The sequence below is a fragment of the Typopeltis vanoorti genome, chromosome 3 (genome assembly GCF_054136105.1).
Source record: "Typopeltis vanoorti isolate ZY-2024b chromosome 3, IOZ_Tvanoo_1.0, whole genome shotgun sequence".
Classification (NCBI taxonomy): Eukaryota; Metazoa; Arthropoda; class Arachnida; order Uropygi; family Thelyphonidae; genus Typopeltis; species Typopeltis vanoorti.
In genome coordinates, this window is record NC_143551.1 from 24665000 (window position 1) to 24685053 (window position 20054).

The window sequence follows — 20054 nt, forward strand, 5'->3', positions numbered from 1 at the left end:
TGGCTAATTGCTCTCTCTCTCTCATTCCATATACCTTTATTTACCTGTTCCTAACAAAAAAAAAAAAAAAAAAAATCAGCTAATGCCATTTTATTCCCATATATAGGGAGTAGGCAAGGCCGTTTAGTCCTATCTAACTTTTGGAGACTGAGTGAGCAGTTCAATTTCCAGTGTTACCCAATCAGAGATAGCTGGACCAAGGCTATCACTAATTAAGTGGCATTCAGTAAAGAGAGACGGCTCAACAAGTGACACCATCTCGTGGTCCCTAACCCTAACACTCGTATTTAATGTCCATAATAATGTGGGTTCCACGGTTGATTTTCTTGAATTTATAGGACAATAAACGCGAGTTTCCGGGAGAAAAAAACCGCTTGCCGATGCCATAGATCGACTAACTCGGGAGCCGTCGGAGAAAGGCTAGAAAGAGATATAATTCTGCTGTTTATATCTTTTCAGTCATCTAAATTTTTTCAGCGCTATTGTTATATGTGGGCTCTTACTATTAGTTAGCTGCTTTATTTTCAATATAACTTCTAGATCCATAAGTTTGGAATTGATTTGACTACTTCTGTACTTCTGGTGTAGTGTTTTGGCTCGATTACGCCCTTACTCCATATAAATTATTGACTGTAAAAGGATGTTGGACAGCTGCTGCTTTTGTTTTAACAGGCTCAATTTTGAAAGTGGAGCAGTGATAGATATGCCAGTTCAGTGGCTCACAAAATTTACCTGAAAGAGAGACATACGGCTGAAACAGACTATCTCTGAGATAGTTGTAATGATTCAAAGAGGATTTATTGATCAGCCAGACTCTTTTCATAAGCACATCATTAAGAATTTTAGAGCGATCCTTGGTACACCGCCAAACATAAAAACAGTATTCTAAGGTGGTTCAGATTTGAGATTTGTAGTGTTAGTAGATGGATTGATAAAAAATAGCATATTGAGCTGAAAAGGATGCCAAATGTTTTTAGAGACTTCCTGATAGCACTTTTTTTTTTTTACCTGAATCAATCTTGTTATCTTCACTTTTCACCTGCACTACTGTTCATATCTTTTTCGTAGGTATGAGGTTTGTAGGAAGTTTCCAAACTTTAAAACTTTTGAATTATCGTGCCAACAAGCACTACTAGTGCATGCTTCATATGCTGCAATCTAGCAGCAACATTGGAAATAGCCTAGTGAGAACCACAATGTGATATTTTTTCTTAGTTATTGCACTACATCTATTTGTGTCAACATGTGTTCATTGCATCTGCGATTTTTTATTGTGTTTAAATCAAGCAATTTTCACAATTGGAAAATTTGTGTGAAATTGGGAAAAATCTTTCGCAGAGACATTTGAAATGTTAAAAACAGCATTTGAGAATGAAGCTTTAGACTGAGCTCAAACGTGTAAGTGGTGGAAATGTTTCAAAGATGGCCAAACTTCAGTTGAAAATGATCCCTGTTCAGGACAACTGTCAACATCAAAAATTGGTGAAAATGTTGCAAAAGTTTGCAAAGTCATCCATTCTAACTGGCATTTAACTGTTTGTGAGGTAACTGAAGAAGTAAACATTTCAAAAACTGTCTGTCATGAGATTCTTACACAAAATTTAGGCATTTCAGCCAAATTTGTGCCTTGCCTTTTGACTGATGATCAAAAACAAATTTGAGTTGATGTGAGCCAAGTGCCTTTCAATCAAACTTACAAGGATAGAAAGTTTATAAAAAACATCATTACCAGGGATGAGAAGTGGGTTTACAGCTATGATTGAAACAAAAGCTCAATCCTCACAGTGGGTGTCAAATGGGTTGCCATGACCCAGAAAAGTGACAAGTGCAGTGAAACATCAAAGTGATGAGTTTTTTCAATTCTGAGGTCATTGTTCACTATGAATTTCTTCCACAAGGCAAGACAGTAAACAAGGAGTATTATTTTGAGGGAATGCAACATCTTCGTGAGACTATCAGAAAAAACGGCCTGAAGTTTGGAGGAAAAACTGAGGATGCTTCATCATGATACACATACACACATCATTACTAATCTGTCAATTTTTGGCAAAACACGAAACAGTGGTCGATCCAGCCTGCTTACTCACCTGACCTCGCACCAGCAGACTTTTTTTATTCCCCAAATTGAAACTGATGTTGAAAGGCTGACATTTTAAGTCAATTGACTTGATAAAGAAAAAATATCCAGTGGAACTGCACAGAATCCTGAAAGAAGCATTTCAGAAATGTTTCAAAGGATGGAAGAAATGCTGGCAGCAGTATATTCAAAGTGGAGGAGAGTACTTTGAAGGTGACAAGGCCAACTGTCTTCTAAGTTAGACAGGAAAATTTTTATTTAAAAAGTTCAGAAATATCCTTGACAAACCTTGTATGCTTGCAAAATTCTTATCTAAAATGCATGTTGACAGACAGAAAAATCTGTCTACATATCTTACATTGTTTTATTTTCTGTTTTATATGATATAGGTGGGTTCTAAGAGTTCTAATTCCTTCATCCGGAATTTGATTTTCAGATCAGGTTTTCTGAATTATGCAGTGAAGACTGTGTAAAAGTTTTATACTTTCATATTTTTATGAAGGTATAAAGCTAATAGAATGAATGTCCTGAAAAAGTAAGGAAATGAAACTAAACCTCACTAGAAATTATATATTTATTTAATCCCTTTGTCCAAGTGTAAGCAAACAGTTTACACATGAAGTGTCTTCACAACTAGACCTAGACCAGTTTTTGACCTTAATTGGGAATCAATTGGAGCTCGCCCCAGAAGAGATATCAAGGTTGAATTAATGCAAAACTACTACATATAAATATGTTGGAAGTTTTTTTTCATTAAACTAAATGATATATTTAGTTTAATCCTTTATCCAAATGTAAGCAAACAAAGTTTGCACCTGAAGTATCTTCAGGACTGGGGCAACTCATGACAAAGGTGGACTGAGTTCTCATCACTTTCCTTAGTGTATCCCATAATGCAAAGCACATCTCCTTGCAGACATGCATAATGCTATGCATTATGGGAAGGGTCACTACCCAGACCGGTTTTGACCTTTATTGAGATCTCTTCAGTGGGAGCCAGACCCAGAGGTGATACCAAGCTTGAATCAATGCAGAAGTCATATTTCCATGTGCCAGTTGCCAAAAGGTGTCCCACCTTATTATTAAATTACTCTGGATTAGAGAAAGATGTTGTTGTACTTTCCATTATGAGATACTAAGGAAAGTGATGAGAACTCAGTCCAACTTTGACATGAGTTACTCCAGTCCTGAAGATATTTCAGGTGCAAACTTTGTTTGCTTACACTTGGATAAAGGATTGAACTAAATATATAATTTATACTACATATAAAGTAATTCATATTTTTCATATACAAGTAGTGAATCACCTTATTATTAAAATACTCTGGATCAGAGGTAGTTTTCAAAATTTTTTTTCGCTTGGTTATAAATTAAATTTGCCAAAAAATTCTTGTTTAATCTTTTATCCAATATCTAAGTAACAAAGTTTGTACATCAAGAATCTTCACAACTAAGCTGCATTATCGCATAGTCAAACACATGAATAAAACCAATGATGAAAACTGAAAGTAAACAAACTATAAATTTAAAAGAACTTAAGGAAAAGGAACAATAAACCTGTTACATATATATATATATATGATAAGCCAGCAAAGTGATGGTGTGAGCGAGGATTCAGAAGAGACAGGAGTACTCTGCACCAAATATTAATGTTAAAATTAATTGCGGAAAATGATCTATTTAAAAATAAATCATATTCATGCCTACTTTGTTGACCTTTAAAAGTATTTGACAGCATAGATCAGGAAGTGGCATGGGCTGTACTTGAATCTCATGGAGTAGACTAGAACCTAAAAATGCAGAAATTGCTATGAGAAATTGTGGAGAAACAGGAAGATGGTTGTGGACAACAAGAAGCATGAGGCAAGGAGACAGTATTCCTGAGCATATATTTATTATCTATTTATTTATTTATTATTTATTTATTATAATTATTTTTTATAATTATATTTTTATAATTATTTATTATAATTATTTATTATTTATTATCTGTTGGAAAGAATAATGGATGTCATAAAGGGAATATAAGGGGGAAATTTTGGTTCAGGACACTAAAAATCAATAACTTATGAGGATTTGCAGATGACAATCATTACTGAAGAAGATGAACTAGGAAGCAAAGGGCTGAATTTAAGTGATGAAGTAAAGAGATGTGGGTTGATAATGAACATTAAAAAAAAAAAAAACTAAAACAATGATATTTGGAGAGAAGAAGATAAAAAAAAGCAAATAAATGTCAACAGATATGAGTTGGAAGAGGTTAGGAGCACTTCATGTACCTAGGGAGCAACATGACACGCAATTTAGACTGTAAAAAAAGTGATTTTGTATAACAAAAGCAAACATATAGCCATTGGCATGTGGAAAAGTAAATCAGTGAACCTTGCCAGCCAAAAAAGCTGAAACTTCTGGAAACATGCATTTTATTACAAGTGCTCTCTCTATGGTTATGAAACATTGGGTAATGTTCAAAGACCATTACTTACATATGTCAAATATTGGTGTTTGAAAACATGTTATAGAAAAATTCTACCATTTGGATGGATGCAAAAGGTTACACATGAAGAACTGTATAAAAAAAGTTAAACAACAGCGAGAATATAATGCAGAAAATAATTTGAAGGAAACGTAAGACTTAAGCTCTTTGGATATATCTGCAGGATGGATATATCTGCAGGATGGATAACAGCAAAAAAGATCAAAACCTTGATGTTTGGTACAATAGACAGTATAAACAGAAGCGGATGGTGAGGATGAGAATGGGTAGATAATGATATGAAGGAATGATGTGAAAAGAGTTTGCAGGATTTGGATTACCTGGCAATGGACAGAAAGGAATGCCAGAGAAGGTTGAAAACTGCATCAGACCCATGAGCACTGATAATAATGATGATAGGAGAAAGAGGGTAGATGATGGTACAGAATCTTAAGACACTCTTGCATTGATGTAGAAGCTTGAAGAAAGAGAGAGAGAGAGCTCCCCTTCAGTCTGCCAGGTCTGTAGGTAGATTGAATGATGGCAATTTATTTAGCAAGTCTTGCTACACATGCAATCATGTTTTGCAAATGTTGAGCAATACATTTTGTAACCTTCCTATTGCACATAGTATTGTAACCTTTCTATTGCAGTGGTGGGTGATGTAGGCTAATAGATTGGATCTTGATTAGCAGAATCCATACTGTAGTCATTGATTAACTGGTTGGCCAAAGGTAACAAAGTTTACTTTCTCCAGTTTTTGGAAAGGCTTGAGATGATGATGGTGATCAGTTGGTAGTTTCATGGCAGACTTATCTTCCTTTTTAGAACAGGTTGTATATATATGCTTGCTTCCAGATGAGGATAAAGTTTTACAGAAAATAGGGCCAGTGTTATTTTTGGAACTCAGTGTTTGAGTACAATTGAAGAGGTGCTTCCAAAACCAGAAAACTTTGTCTAAGTGAATAGAATCTATCAGGTGAGTAGAATTGATGACCTTTGTAAGGGGCCAGAAGGCACGATTGCCTATTGTCATAGTTTTCGTCTTTTTATTGTTGATTTTCATGCCAAAGTTTTTACAGCTGTTATTTGATTTATTCGAATATTAGAGACTTGTACTACATATGTTTAGGAGTATTTTTCTCAACCTCTTTTCAAGTATTCTTGCATAAATTTTACCTAGAACATTTAGTACAGAAATTCATCTGTAATTTTCACATTCAGCTGTATTCCCTTTTTTTATAGATGGGAACTATGAGAGCTCTACTCCAATCATCTGGAATTCAACCTTCTGACAAGGCCCTCTGAATTATGCAGTGTAGCCATTGCAAAACTTTTATACCTCCATATTTAAGCATTTCTGGTCAAATGTCATCTACTCCAGTTGTCTTTCCACATTTCAAGTTGTTTTTGATAGCTTTTTCTACCTCAAATATTGATATGTACTCCTGTTTCCATTCCATTTGAACTATTTTGACTACTGTTCTGACTGCTCGTTTCATTAAACAAACAAGTTTAACAAAACAGTGTTTTGGAAACAAACAAATTCTTTCAAAATAATTACTGCAGACATCTTGGATATCCTTATGTTTAGTTTTCATATCACCTTTATGATTTTAACATTTTACCACCTTCCTGATATTTATTTTCTATATTTTTACCAGGAATGGGCGAGAGTTCTGATTTTCAATTTCGATCGTAAATTGTATGCTTTTATGTTGTTTGTTCAGGTGGCTAAGGAATGTGTTTAGCGTTTGTCGCCCATGTGGTCAATTAACGAACACATCGTCATCGTATCTAAGCCACACTGTTGGTTTTAGATTGGAGGAATCAAGGGCATTTTGCTCAAAAGTTTCCATATAGAAGTTAGCAATTGGGGGAGATAGTGGTGAGCCCATGGCCATACCTTCTTTTTGTAGGTAAAATTTATTTTGCCACATGAACTAACCGGAATGTAGTATGTGGACAAAGAGGACCGTAATGTCGGGTGGAAATTTGTTCTGTAGGAGAAGAATTGTGTCATTGATTGGGACATTTGTGAAAAGGGCTGAGATGTTGAAACTGACTAATGAGTCATCTTTGTCGAGTGTTATGTTTTTAATTTTGTTTATAAAGTGTTGTGTGTTCTTTATGTAGGAGGGGGAATGACCTACCAACTCCTTGAGTGCTGATGCTAATTTCTTGGCTAAGTGGTAATTAGGGGTATCTATTCCTTCCACAATTTGTCGAAGCGGTACATTTTGTTTGTGTACTTTCGGGACACCATATATTCTGGGAGAGTGGGCGAATGGGGATGTAAGTTTTTTAACCGTGTCTGATGGCCATGAAGTGATGGACTTAAGTAATTTCTCTGTTTTATTCTTTATCCTGTTTGTTGGGTTATAGTTTACCAGCTGATAGATGCTGTTATCGGAGACTAGTTGATTCTTCTGATCGATGGATGTTGACCTGTCAAGGATGACAGTGGCATTGCCTTTATCCGATTTCATTATAATTATGTCTTGATTGGCTTTCAGTGACTTAATTTCTGCTAGTTCCGTTTTTGTAAGATTTTTATGTATGGTTTTCTTATTGTTCAGAACATTGCTGGTTTCTAATCGTATTTTATCTGCTGTATTATTGGATAGGGACCTAATGCCTCTTTCTATGTGGTAAATAAAATCCAATTTATTCATTTTATCAAGTAGCACCAGTTGGCCGCCATTTAAGGTGTGGCTTGATAAGTTGATCACATGGTTCTTGCATGGTTCTTGGTTGGTCGCTCCTAGTCTCCCTTGTTTGTTGTTCACTGTTGGAGCTGTTTACCGGGAATCCAACCAATCAGGAGATTTCCTGATTGGTTGGATTCATATAATTGGCAGCCATATTTTGGCATTGTTTCAAAATGTGAAATTTGGCCTTAAGTTTTTCTTTATTATTTTCTATTATACATTTGGCCGAATTATCAGTAATTCTTTCAAGCACTTGTAGAATATCTGGATTTATATAACTCGATAGTTCGGATTGCAACTTTGAAACCTGATTTTGAGTTATTGCTGGGAGCTGTTTGGATTTGCTCTCTAAGTATTGCTTTCTCTGTGCGGTCATATATACAGAGTGCTTTTTTGGACATAAATTTCTTCTTCAGCTTGATGCATATAGGAATTAGATTACTGTCTCTGCATTTCTTTAACTGTACCGATTGCAACGCTTGCGAATATCATTTCCATGGATGATGAGAATCCTTTCTTTTAGGCTTACACTGTGATCTGAATACATTTTGGAAAATTATGGAGACAACTACCGTGTTTGAGTAAAACTTTAGTTTAATATAAACCAAAATCCACACTCGACGGGTTTTTTTTTTTTTTTTTTTTTTTTTTTTTTTTTTTTTTTTTTTGCCAGAAGTCAGGCCAATAATTGTTGTAATGGTTGGTCAGTAACTTTAGCAAACCATGTAGATTGTAGTGCAGCGCTTGTTTCTATATATATAGTATATATGCTCCAGAAGATGACCTTGATATAAAGGTTGAAACGTCAAGTGTGGATTTTGGTTTATATTAAACTAAAGTTTTACTCAAACACTGTAGTTGTCTCCATAATTTTCCATAATGTATTCGGATCACGATGTAAGCCTAAAAGAAAGGTTTAGCTTTCTTACATTTGTCTCTGTATTCTCTAAGAGCATAAGCTTGCCAGGAACTTTTTATATGCTTTCTTCTTTTCCTTCACTGTCTCTTTAACTTCCTGTGTCCACCATGGAGTTCTGATTTTTCTATCCTTGCAGACAACCTCACCACATGCCTCTCTGGCTGAATCAATCAGGGTTTTTTTCTTTAAGGCTTGCCACTGAATCTCCAAGGTTTGGTTCTTGTTCTCAAACTCTTTCATTTTTTCTTCAATAATCTTTGTGTATTTTAGTCTACAGTTCACACTGAGAGCTGCTCAACTTTTATTTGCTTTACAACTTTCTTACATGTTATTATTTTCAATAGGAAATTCAATTTTATTCTGCTCAAGACTAAATAGTGATCACTTCCAATTTCAAATCCTCTGTACACTCTGGTGTCATGCACCCGGCAGAAAACATCAACAATAACATAGTCAATGAGACTTTTCTTATTCCTTACCTCTGCTCTCCTTGTGAATTTGTGCACATTTTTATGTTGGAACATGGTGTTAGTAATAACTAGTCCATGTCCTGAGCAGAAATCCAACAGGTATTTGGCATTATTATTAGCTTTGCTCTTTTCTCTAAATTTTCTCAAAATATTTTTGTATGTCTGATTATCATTTCCTACTCTGCTATTTAGATTCCTAACAAGGACCAACGTTTCCTTTTTCATTGTGTTAGTTTCTTTCTCTAAAGCCTCAAAATTCCTCCACTTCTATCTTAGTAGAACCTTCTGTGGGACCATAGGCACAAATAAGTCTCATTGTCCAGTTCCCTATTCTGATATTTGCGCACATCACTCTACTCGAGACTGCCTGCCATTCAAGAAGATTACCCTCATATTTAGTGTTGAATACTATGGCTGCTCCTTTTTTTTCTTGATTGTCATTGCCTGAATATAACATTTTGTATTTATTGCTCAGATAGATCTCACCAGTTTTTGTCTTTTTTGTTTCAATCACCCCTATTATGTCGATCTGGTACTTATCTAATTCCTCAGCTAGCTCCATTTCTTTGCCATTCAGGCTTCTTATGTTGATGGTACTGATCTTTAACTCTGGTGATGTTGAGTTGGGGTGTGTATTCAGATTTGTTCCAGTAGCTGACATTTCGCTGTTTGCCCTGGTTCCCTGGCAAAAACGGTGGGGGGGGGGGGGGACTTGTTGTAATGGTTTCCGAGTGACGCCCCAGCCGGTATGAAATTTTGTCGTGTTGTACCATCATTTGTATTTTGGTGTAAGCCAATAAGAATTCAATTTTGGTCGGCTAAATCCCAAATTGCCAGCCCATCCTCGTTCGTTCAGTATCCAGGTAGATACCCAACAGGGTGCACCACGAGAAGGTGAGTATTGGACATTATTTCAGAAACCCTGTTCGGTTCTCCACGTTCCTTTAAAGGCTATGTAGAGATCTCCTCTCAGTTATACAGTGTTGACCCTTAAGCACCCCTTGAACTTGCATACAGATACTAAAGAAAACATAAAATTAAACACTGAATTGAAATTAGAAGAATTTCTATACAGAATTGTGGACAAATAGATATTTTAAAAAAGATAACTGGCAAACATTTAATGAAAAGGAAATCACTAAAGAAAAATTAGAAATCAGCCTGAAAGAAACAAGAAACAGAAAATCACCTGGAGAAGTTAAACTAGTTTCAGAACTATATAAATATGCAGGAACAGGGTTCAAAGAAAGACTCCTGTTATTTTTAAATAAAATCTATTCAACTGGTAACCCCCAATAGAATGGAAAAAGCAATAGTGATTCCTATCTTTAAAAAAGATGGTAGAGATGATGCTAAAAACTATAAAGGTATAAGTATACTAAATTCATGTTACAAAATATATAGCAGAGTTTTAAATAAACTAATAAAATATTCTGAAAACTTTATTTTAGAAGTACAGAATGGATTTAGAGAAGGACGATCATGTATAGACCCGGCCTTTTGCCTAAAATTAATAATAGAGAAAAGAAGAGTGTACAGTTTACAAACACATATTACATTTATTGACTTTGAAAAAGCATTCAACAAAGTTAAGAGAGTTAACATCTTAAAAGCTATCATAAATATATATGAAAATAATTACATAAAAAGAAGATTAAATCATGAGCTATCATATACTAGAGAGATAAACCAAGTTGTCTGACAGGAATGTCCCTTCTCAATAACTCTTTTTAATATTTACCTAAATGAAATGCAGGTAACTCTTGTATTACTTGGATGTTAGGTTCCACAGAAATGCCGCATTATATGAAGTGCATTATATAAGGGGGACCGGAAAGTAATCAATTTTTTTAACTACATTTTTAATGTAAATTTTATTAAAGAACAAATTAACATTATTCAATTCTTTAATCGGCATCGTTAATATAACCTTATCTACTAAGTTTAGAATTCCTTTTTTGAAAAAAGTTTTTTCTTTGGAGGCAAAAAAACGATATCAAACTCCTTTGGACATCATCTTGCGAACATAAGGTTTTATTTCTTATGGTGTGTTCTAAGGACCTGAATAAGTGATAGTCACTATGGGCAATATCTAGTGAATATGGAGGATGTGGTAGAAGTTCTCATCCTAACTGCCTAATATTTTCTTGAGTCATTCTTGCATATTGTGGTTTTGCATTATCTTGCTGCAAAATTACCCTTTTTCGATTGAGAAGCGTAGGATGTTTGATTAATGATGCTTGATGTAGTCGTTCTAATTGTTCACAGTAGATGGCTGCTGTGATAGTCTTACCTTGTCCAATGAGTTCGTAATGAATAATTCCAAGAATATCCCACCAAACGCATAACAGAACCTTTTGTGGATGAAGTCCATCTTTAGGTGTTGGAATTGGAGTTTGATTTGGAGAAAGCTACTGTTTTTTGCATTTATTATTCTTATACAGCACCCATTTTTCGTTACCAGTTACGTCTCGTTCCAAAAAAGGGATCATTTTGTTGTCTGGTCAACAATGAATTGCAAATCGCCCGTCTCTGTGTGTTTTATTGTTTTCTGACAGTTCATGTGGTACCCATACACCCTGTTTAAGAACCTTGCCACTTTTATGTAAGTGCTCTTGGACAGTTGACCATGATGAATTAAGTTTCTCTGCTAATTCTTGTATGGTTTATTTTGGATCTGATTTGACAAGAATCATAAGAGCATCGTCATCTAGAGTAAGAGGTCTTTCAGATCGAGGACGATGAGAGAGATCAAAATTTTTTTCTGCAAATCTCCTAAACCATCGCTGACATTTGTTAACCTTCAATGCGTCTCCATAAGTTGAGCAAATGATTTTGGTAGCCTCAATAGCATTCTTTCCTTGGTGAAACAAAAACAGCATACAATGACGTAAATGGTGCTCTTCAACTTTAAAGTCCGCCATATTAAAAAAAATAATCTAAAATTAAAAAAAAAACAGATTTTTTAAATAGAAAAGTAATGCTAATATTTAAATAAAATCAAATTTAATAATTTGTGTTATTTAAGAAAACACAATCGGCTAAAAATGACCTATTAAAAATGATTACTTTTCGGTCCCTCTTATACAAGACTCAGATTACATTGAACAAGTTGGGTTATGTTCCGAAATCACAATGACATATCGAACAAAAAAATATTTTTATTTAATTCAGGTAATTCATGTAAGTTAAGAAAACATATAAACTATAAAACAAAGTACATAGTATAAACTTATAAAAATATAAATTGTATGTAAACTTCATTGCCCATAATGCAAAAATGTTTTAGGCAAAACAAAATAAAGTCCATAATTTAATTGTTATCACTGTCTTCAAAATGAACATTTTGTAGATGTTCTTTATTTATGAGTAGCTGGACACCGTCATCACTTGAAATCTCTTGGACATCATTTGTATAATTCTCATTACATACTCCTGCTAGTTTAGTTATCAAGAAGTCAGTAATAAGACCTTACTTACCACTATGCTGCAATTTTTTTATTAAGTTCATAATATGGAGGTAAACAAATATCCAACTGTCTCGTGAATTTTCTGGAGTGCTCCATCGAGGGATCATTACCCGTAAAATAACTTCCTAACTTTCTTGCCCATTCCAATCCTTCTGCTAATTTCTTTAAACTGAATTCTTTCAACCATATCGCAAAAGCCCTCTAAGTGACCATTACTATAAAAATAAAATTTTTACATAAAAAAGAATTACATATTGTATGTAGCTCACTAGAAAATAAAGTGCTTCACTTGAGGTTAACACACTTATATGATTTTTAATATGCTTTCCTGGCAGAAAACGAAAACAACTTTCAACAATGAACACTTTATACGGTTTATGTACATGCATGCTAAAAGGTATTTCCTCTAATATAAATTCACTATTTATAACTACATGCGTGATACGGCAGGTGCAAATTTAACGAAGATAAAATTTGATTTTTAAGTCGTGTGGTGAAAAATATATGAAAAGATAAAGGATTACTGCAATTTGTAGACTGTATTTTTATCAAAACCACGTTGTATAAGTACTGCATTGAACAAGGGTTACTACAATTTGTAGACCATGTTATATCGAAACTGCGTTGTATAAGTACCTCGTTATACGAAGGTTACCTGTAATAATAAAATGGAATAAAAATTTCCATCAAGGTATTAAACTTTCTTATACTGTGAACTTAAACCCTCCTTTTTTGCTGATGACCAAATAATAATTACAAATTCTGAAGATAACTTACAGAAAACTATTTTAAATCTAAATGAGATAGCCAAAGATTATGGAATGATAATATCAACAGAAAAATGAAAAACTATGATCTTTAAAGGACAAGATCCAGTAAGAACTAAAATAGTAATAGATAACAAGATAACAGGTGAATTCATTTAACTACCTAGGTTGTATGATTACATATGAAAAACAATATGATCCTAAAAATTGCAAAATATTTAAAAATAACAGGTATAATTAACTCTATATTTAAACTAAACCTAGTTCAAAAACAAACAGACTAAATGTATACAATACATTAGCTCTACCAGTTCTATTGTATGGAAGTGAAATCTGGACAATGAAACAAAAAGACAAACAAAGATTAATAACAGCTGAAATGAAGTTTATGAGAAAAACTGCAAAGTAGACTCTATTTGATCACAGAAGAAACAAAGAAATTATGAAAGAATTAAACCAGGAATCAGTAATAGAAACAAATGGATGGAACACTTTCAAAGAACGAAAACAGAAAGATTACCAAAACAAGCCTTAAAGTACAAGCCATTAGAAAAAAAGAAAACCAGGACGTCCTCTTACAAGATTCAGCGATGACTTCTGAGGCCAGAACAGCCCACTCTAGGCCTAAATCCTTGATAGGCATAATGATGATATGTCATCTTGGTGGATGTGTGGCTACCATATCCTTTTCAACCAATAGACTGTTGGTTTAAATCTTCCTGTGGTTCTGGAGGTTTCATTTTCAGATTTGTAAATATGCTGAAGTAGTTCACTTGAGTGTCTTCATGGAAGATGAATTTTATCATGTAGTGTGAGACCACTATGCTGCTTATTGTAGGTTTGAAATGGAACGTCTAGAACAGTTTTCTGGATCATCTAACTCTTAGCCACTTACAGTTACGATCTGCTTTTGTAGGGTTACTACCTTTCTTGTTTTCATGGATGGGATTCACATTAAAAATAAATAAATGAATAAATAAATAAAAAAAAACTTCATCCAATCAACTTTGAATGTTGTCTCCTAAATGTAAAAGATCATACCTTGATTTAGCCATCAACTTATTTAAAATCAGTCGATGGCTAAATTTGTGTAGCATATTAAGAAGTCTGCAAAGAAGAGTTAGGGGGAGAAAGAATGAAGGAATAACCCTTAGAAGATGATAGTTTCATCCCAGTGAAACCATCTTGCTGGTTATATTTCTGCTTTCTTTATAGAAAGTAGAAATATAACAGCAAAAAAATTAGATCATTGTTTGGAATTGTGGTTATCCAATGGGAGAAATATAAAAATAGCATGACAGAAGATATTTTGTTTCAGGCATGAAGGAAAAATATCTAATTTCAGTGGTCGATGTGTTCAACCATGCACCTGACCAAGGTAGATGAAATATTTCAGCCATATTAAACTTTGTATTCATGTTCTATCAATGGTAATTCAAATTCAGTGGCATACTTTGCATCATAAATAATTTACTTTACAACTAAATGCATATCATAGCAGGTAGGGTGGTTAATTGGCTTCTTTGTTATTTTGGAAAATGAAATATGCAACTTAAGAAAAAAAAAGTTTGGATAAAGTATTCAAATCCCAGAAGAAATATTCAGTCATGAGTACAAGCATATTTTCTCAAAAGAGTGAAGTACATAATCAGTGATTTGGAACTATGTGGCATCATGAGCCATTTATTAGTTGATAAAAGAGTTGAAGCAGTACAGAAAAAAAAAAGTTTTTCTTCCATGCATCCGCAGATAGAGGAGAAACCTTTAATATCAATTTATTTTTAGGTTAAAATTATTATTATTATGCAGTGACATCCATTGAATCCGAAGAATCGTTGCAAGTAACTCGTACTATCCACACAGTATCAGTTTTAATTATCTTTGAACACATTTGAATGGTAAAGCACTCACAACTGACTCTGGCAACCCATTCTTCTTTTTCACCACTCTCCACATGAAAAATCTAATCCAATCCTTACTTCCATGTACTTATATATTTTTCCAGGGATGATCCCTTGTTCTTCCATCTCTAGCCATGTGCTAAAAAATTTCTTCTGCATGAATATGTGATTGTCTGTGAAAATACTAGTGGTGGTGGGTGGTAGATGGCATTTGTGTAGATGATGAAGGTAGTTGCAATTCGTTGTAGTTGGTGGATTCAGTGGTGGAGACAGAGTTATAGAGTAGGTGCCCTCTGCCTTCGATGAGTGTGAACTCCCTGGAGGTGCCAGATAATAATAATAATATAAAACCCTTTTAGTAATGTGAACATTTATATCATATCCTATCTTTTCCACCTGTTGGCCAACTTCTGCAATCCACAAACTCTCAATCTGTCATTGTAGAGAACATTCCACAGACCACTCACCATCTTGGTCGCTCACCTCTGGATCCTCCACCACTTGCTTATCACAAATGCTACATGTGTGATTATCAAAGCCTTATAAAGAGAAATGATAACTTCATCTCTGCTTTTTAGTCCATTCTTCAATAATCAAGTAATTCTATGAAGCCACTTTCTCTGAACTTTTCCCTCCACTCAGCATCTCAAAATCCATAACTTTTTCAGTTTCCTGGAGCATATTTCCATCAGTGTAGTAGCCTGTAATCTTTTAAAAGTAAACTATGCATCTCAAAATGCATAGTTTACTTTTTTGACATTAAACTGGCACCTGTTATCTTTTGCCATTAGTATCAACCTATTTATGTCATCCTGGAAGCTCTCTACACTTCCTTGATCAACTATTTATACTGTCCAGTTTTGCATCATCAGCAAATTACTGAACATTTCTCTTCAAATCTTTTACTGGATTGTTTATGTACAAATTAAACAGTGGTGGTCCAAATAGAGAGCCATACTGCACTGCAAATTGCCTATATTCTCTTGGATTCTTCTCCATATGTATACTGTTAGATAGTATAACATATGTATACCATGTCACCAGCTTCATATACAAGAATGGTTCCGTAAGTTTCTTTCCTGATTAACTTTTAGCGGTGATAGAAGGAAAACAACTCTCTTTTTAATTAACATTTCTATGCCCTTGAAAAAAAAAAAAGTACTTTTTTCTGCAAAATTGTCTTAAAGTATCTTTCACCTCATTGTCATATGCAAATTTTCTTTCACAAAGTTCTTTCTTCAGTTTCGAGAAGAGGTAGTAGTCACCAGGTGCTAGATCTGGACTGTAAGGTGGATGTTCAATCTCCTGGAAGCTACAGGCCTTCTCTGCAGTTTCACAACAATAGCTGTATGGACTGGAGCATTGTCATGAAGCAGGCAAACACCATGACTCAGTATTCCTCATCTATTCTCCTTTATGGCGATGCACAGTTTGTGCAAAGAGTAAAGCATAATATTCTGCATTGACAGTGGTATTTCTTCCCTTTAAGTCAATCAAGAGAATTCCCTGACATTCCCAAATGAACTTTTTGGTGAACTGAGTGACCTTGGCTCTTCTCAGTGGTGCTTTGCCTGATTTGCACCACTCCATGGATTCCCTTTTGGAGAGAGGATCATAATAAAGGACCATGGTTTCATCCTCGGTGACAATGGATTCCAGCACTTTTCTTCTCTGATTATCTTGGGAAAACTCTAAAAACTTGTGCAAACAGGTCACACAATGCTTCTTCTTAATTGAAGAGAGAAGTCAGGGTACCCACATTCCACTGACCATTGTCATGGGAAGCTTCTCATGAATGATGCGAAAGATGGTTGTTATAGAAAGCCTTGCTGAGATTTCTTTGACCTTCACTCATCTGTCATTGAGCAGTTCCTCCTCAACAAGAGACATTTTCCTCAGTCATCACTTCCACAGGCTGACCATCATGAAGATCATCTTCAATGCTCTCTCTCTCTCTCTCTCTCTCTCTCTCTCTCTCTCTCTCTAGGCAAAACTGTTCAGCCCATTCCTTAGAGTATGGTAGAATATGAAGGAGAAGCTTTCTCATAAACGCCATCCAATCGATGTTTGATAGTACCTGGAGAAAGTCCTTCTTTAGTGAAAAACTTGATCACAGCATGGCACTCAATTTTTAACATTACAGCCACTTAGTGTGCCACTTGTTAGTCAAACAAGAGCCTCCAACTGGATGATGCAGGTAGAGAGTTGAAACTGGTACACTAAACTCCCCCATTGATGGTGCTATCTGTCACTCATGGCATTTTAAAATTGGTGCAAATTTTGTATGTTGGGCCGGAAACTTTTGGAATCTACCTCGTATACCCCTATTTGCTCCAATTTATGTAGCAGATTTGAAGAGCAGAGTATTGCTGAACTTTTGCAATATACCCTTTTTTTGATTGTTTAGAGCAGTTGTATCTTCTGCAATAGTAGTAACTTTTTTTTTTTTTGCAGAAAGAAGTACTACTCACACTTTTCAAAAGTCGTCATATGATTAAAATCATAGCAAAGCTTTTGAGTGCACATATGAATAAGCATGTTAGAAATATTCATATTTCTAACATATTTTAGAATTTCAGCAAACTTTTGAGACATAACTGTTACCCTATAATAGGTGGATAAGCTATCCACCTATTCTTGTTGAAAATTGCAAAAATCTTAATCATTGTTAAAGATGTCAGACATTTCCAGTTATTTGTAATTCTTGAAGGTTTAGGCTGTATTGAATATAGTTGAAGGAACTAAGACTATGAGACATGTTAATAGTGTGTTTTTCTGTCTGATTTGCATGTTTTGTTGGATGAAACTTGGTTTCTCGGAGGAAAAAACCTTACCACTTCTATGAGACTGCTGTTCCCGAATGCACAATGCCAGATGAAGTTATGACATGCTTGCATTCTTCACCTATGGAGCAAGATGAAAACATTAAACTTGATAGTTTATTTCTAATGTGCTTGTTGATTTCCAGTCCAGTTGATTAATATAAGGAACTGCAAAATTGCCACTCGTTCAAAATTATTTTTCAGTATTGGAGTTATGCTTAGTTTTGTTCTGTATAATTGCAGCTGTAGTGCTAGGTCACCTGAAGAAAGTCTTCTAATTTCGATTCTGGTTGCCAACTAGATACTTTTCTCTAAGCCTGTCTACAACCAAGTTCTGACTTAGTCAGTCTCTGGCACAGGCAAGTAAAGTTTCCTCAAACTTTGTTTTTATCTCCACATCTTGAGAAAATTGACTGTAGAATTCATAGTGTTATGGACAAGAGTGTGACTGTGAGGATTTAGGTTCATGAGATGGTGGTAGTTGTCTGACATTCTCTCTCGAAAACTTTAATTTGATAGTTGGGTTCACCATCGATAAAGACTTGATGGATGGAGATTTTGTTGCTTGCTAGTTGACTAAAAGTTAGGGTTAAGGAAAGCTCTGCTTTACTCTCTTTGACAAATAAAAGCCAGTTGAAGATTTATTTTTATTTATTTGTTCTACACATAACTGTATTTACACTTGATAAGTCATTTAGAACAAAACTGATGAAAATATGATTTTTGCATAAGACCCCAGATTAGTCAACGTTAATTCCAATGTTAGTCAATGTTAATAATATATATATATATATATATATATTGTTTTATTTAGGTGTCCGAGTATTTAGAGGAGGTTTTCCTTCCTGATGATTGTTTTATTCTTATTAAGCTAGACTTGGATCGCATACGTCTCTTGAAGGTAATATTTCTGAATGAATAATTTGTTATTATATACAATGTGTTATATACAATGGTGAAATGAAGTTCTAACATGTATATTCTTTCTACAACATGTGGTCTACATAAGGCAAACTGATTTACTCTTAGAGTCAACTGCACATCTACATGTTGTCAGTGGTACACGGAGAAGAGTTTGTGGTCTTCAAAAGAAGTGTTATTGTAGGATGTCATATCAGTGTCCCATTCATTTGTTACATTTGTAAAAGAATGTATCACCCAAAATGAACTATGTGGAAAAAATAAGTTCCACTGGAAATGTGTGGGTGCTGCCTCAACCTTGATGAGTCCTTATCTCTGGCATTACAATTACAATCTATTTATTTATTATGTATTATTTTTACTGCTGCATTCACATTTTTATTCTTCACTTATAATTACAAACACTGGAGATACAAATGGAAAACAATTAATTCTATTATATTGAAATGAATATTGGGACAGCATATTTCCAAACACAAATGCCATACACCATAACAGTATGTAAGGCTTCTGTGGTTCAACCATAATCACACTTTCCATCTTTCTCAGACTATTCCCAACAAGCGTAAAAAAAATATGAGTCAGGTATTCTGAACCATTCTATCTTCAACATAACTACCAGTCTCACTGTTGTTGGATGCAGTGGTCTGAATTATTCTATTGATAGAGATATGTGTGTTCTGTAGAATTACCACAATATAGAAAGCACTATATTATCCAGAGAAGTGTTGCATATCCACTGCCATTCATCATTTTAAGCACTTACACCCATAGGCCCAAAGCAATATCAAGAGAAACAACTTTCCATTACATACCTCTGCCAAAACTTTGCAAATGAAAAGATGCTGCTCAGCATAGGGAATCACTAGGTATTTGTCACACTTGCCGAAAGGAGAGCATGATTTGTTACTCCATATCATGTACTTTTAATGCCTCTGCAGACTAGTCACTATGTTCTCTATATTAGTGGTTTTCTCTGTTGATTGCCACAGTTGATATATGGCTAACATGCAGCTAGACTTCGCAATTGTTTCAGTATCCTGATAACAACCTTAATCTCTTCCCTTTCATAAACACTATAAACTCCTGGATGATCATTTCCACATTTCTGTTCTGCCCTTCTAACTAAGTTCTTAACCAGTTTATATGTGGGACTATCTATGCTATCAACTATGGGGTGTAGGGGAATATTAGTTTTGTGGATTTTTGGTAATCCATAAATACGGGGTGTTTTAACATGAATTGGTTTTATTTTCCTGATGATTTCTTTGGGCCATGATGTCACTTTTTTCAGTAATTTTCGGACTTTTTTCTTTTGCAACATCGTAGGGTCTCGATGTATAATTTGATACATGGAACTGTCACATATGAGATCTTGCATCACTGAAAAAAGTGACATCATGGCCCAAAGAAATCATCAGGAAAATAAAACCAATTCATGTTAAAACACCCCGTATTTATGGATTACCAAAAATCCACAAAACTAATATTCCCCTATGCCCCATAGTTGATAGCATAGA

At 34.6% G+C, this 20054-nt stretch overlaps 1 protein-coding gene across 1 annotated transcript in view; it reads left to right on the forward strand.

Annotated features, from left to right (window-relative positions):
- Polr3A (RNA polymerase III subunit A) overlaps window positions 1-20054 on the forward strand; it is a 427591-nt gene that overhangs the window by 344443 nt on the left and 63094 nt on the right. Inside the window, exon 32 of the mRNA XM_090415517.1 lies at window positions 18428-18514. Coding sequence (XP_090271643.1) covers window positions 18428-18514 — 87 coding nt within the window. The remainder of the gene's footprint in view (window positions 1-18427; window positions 18515-20054) is intronic.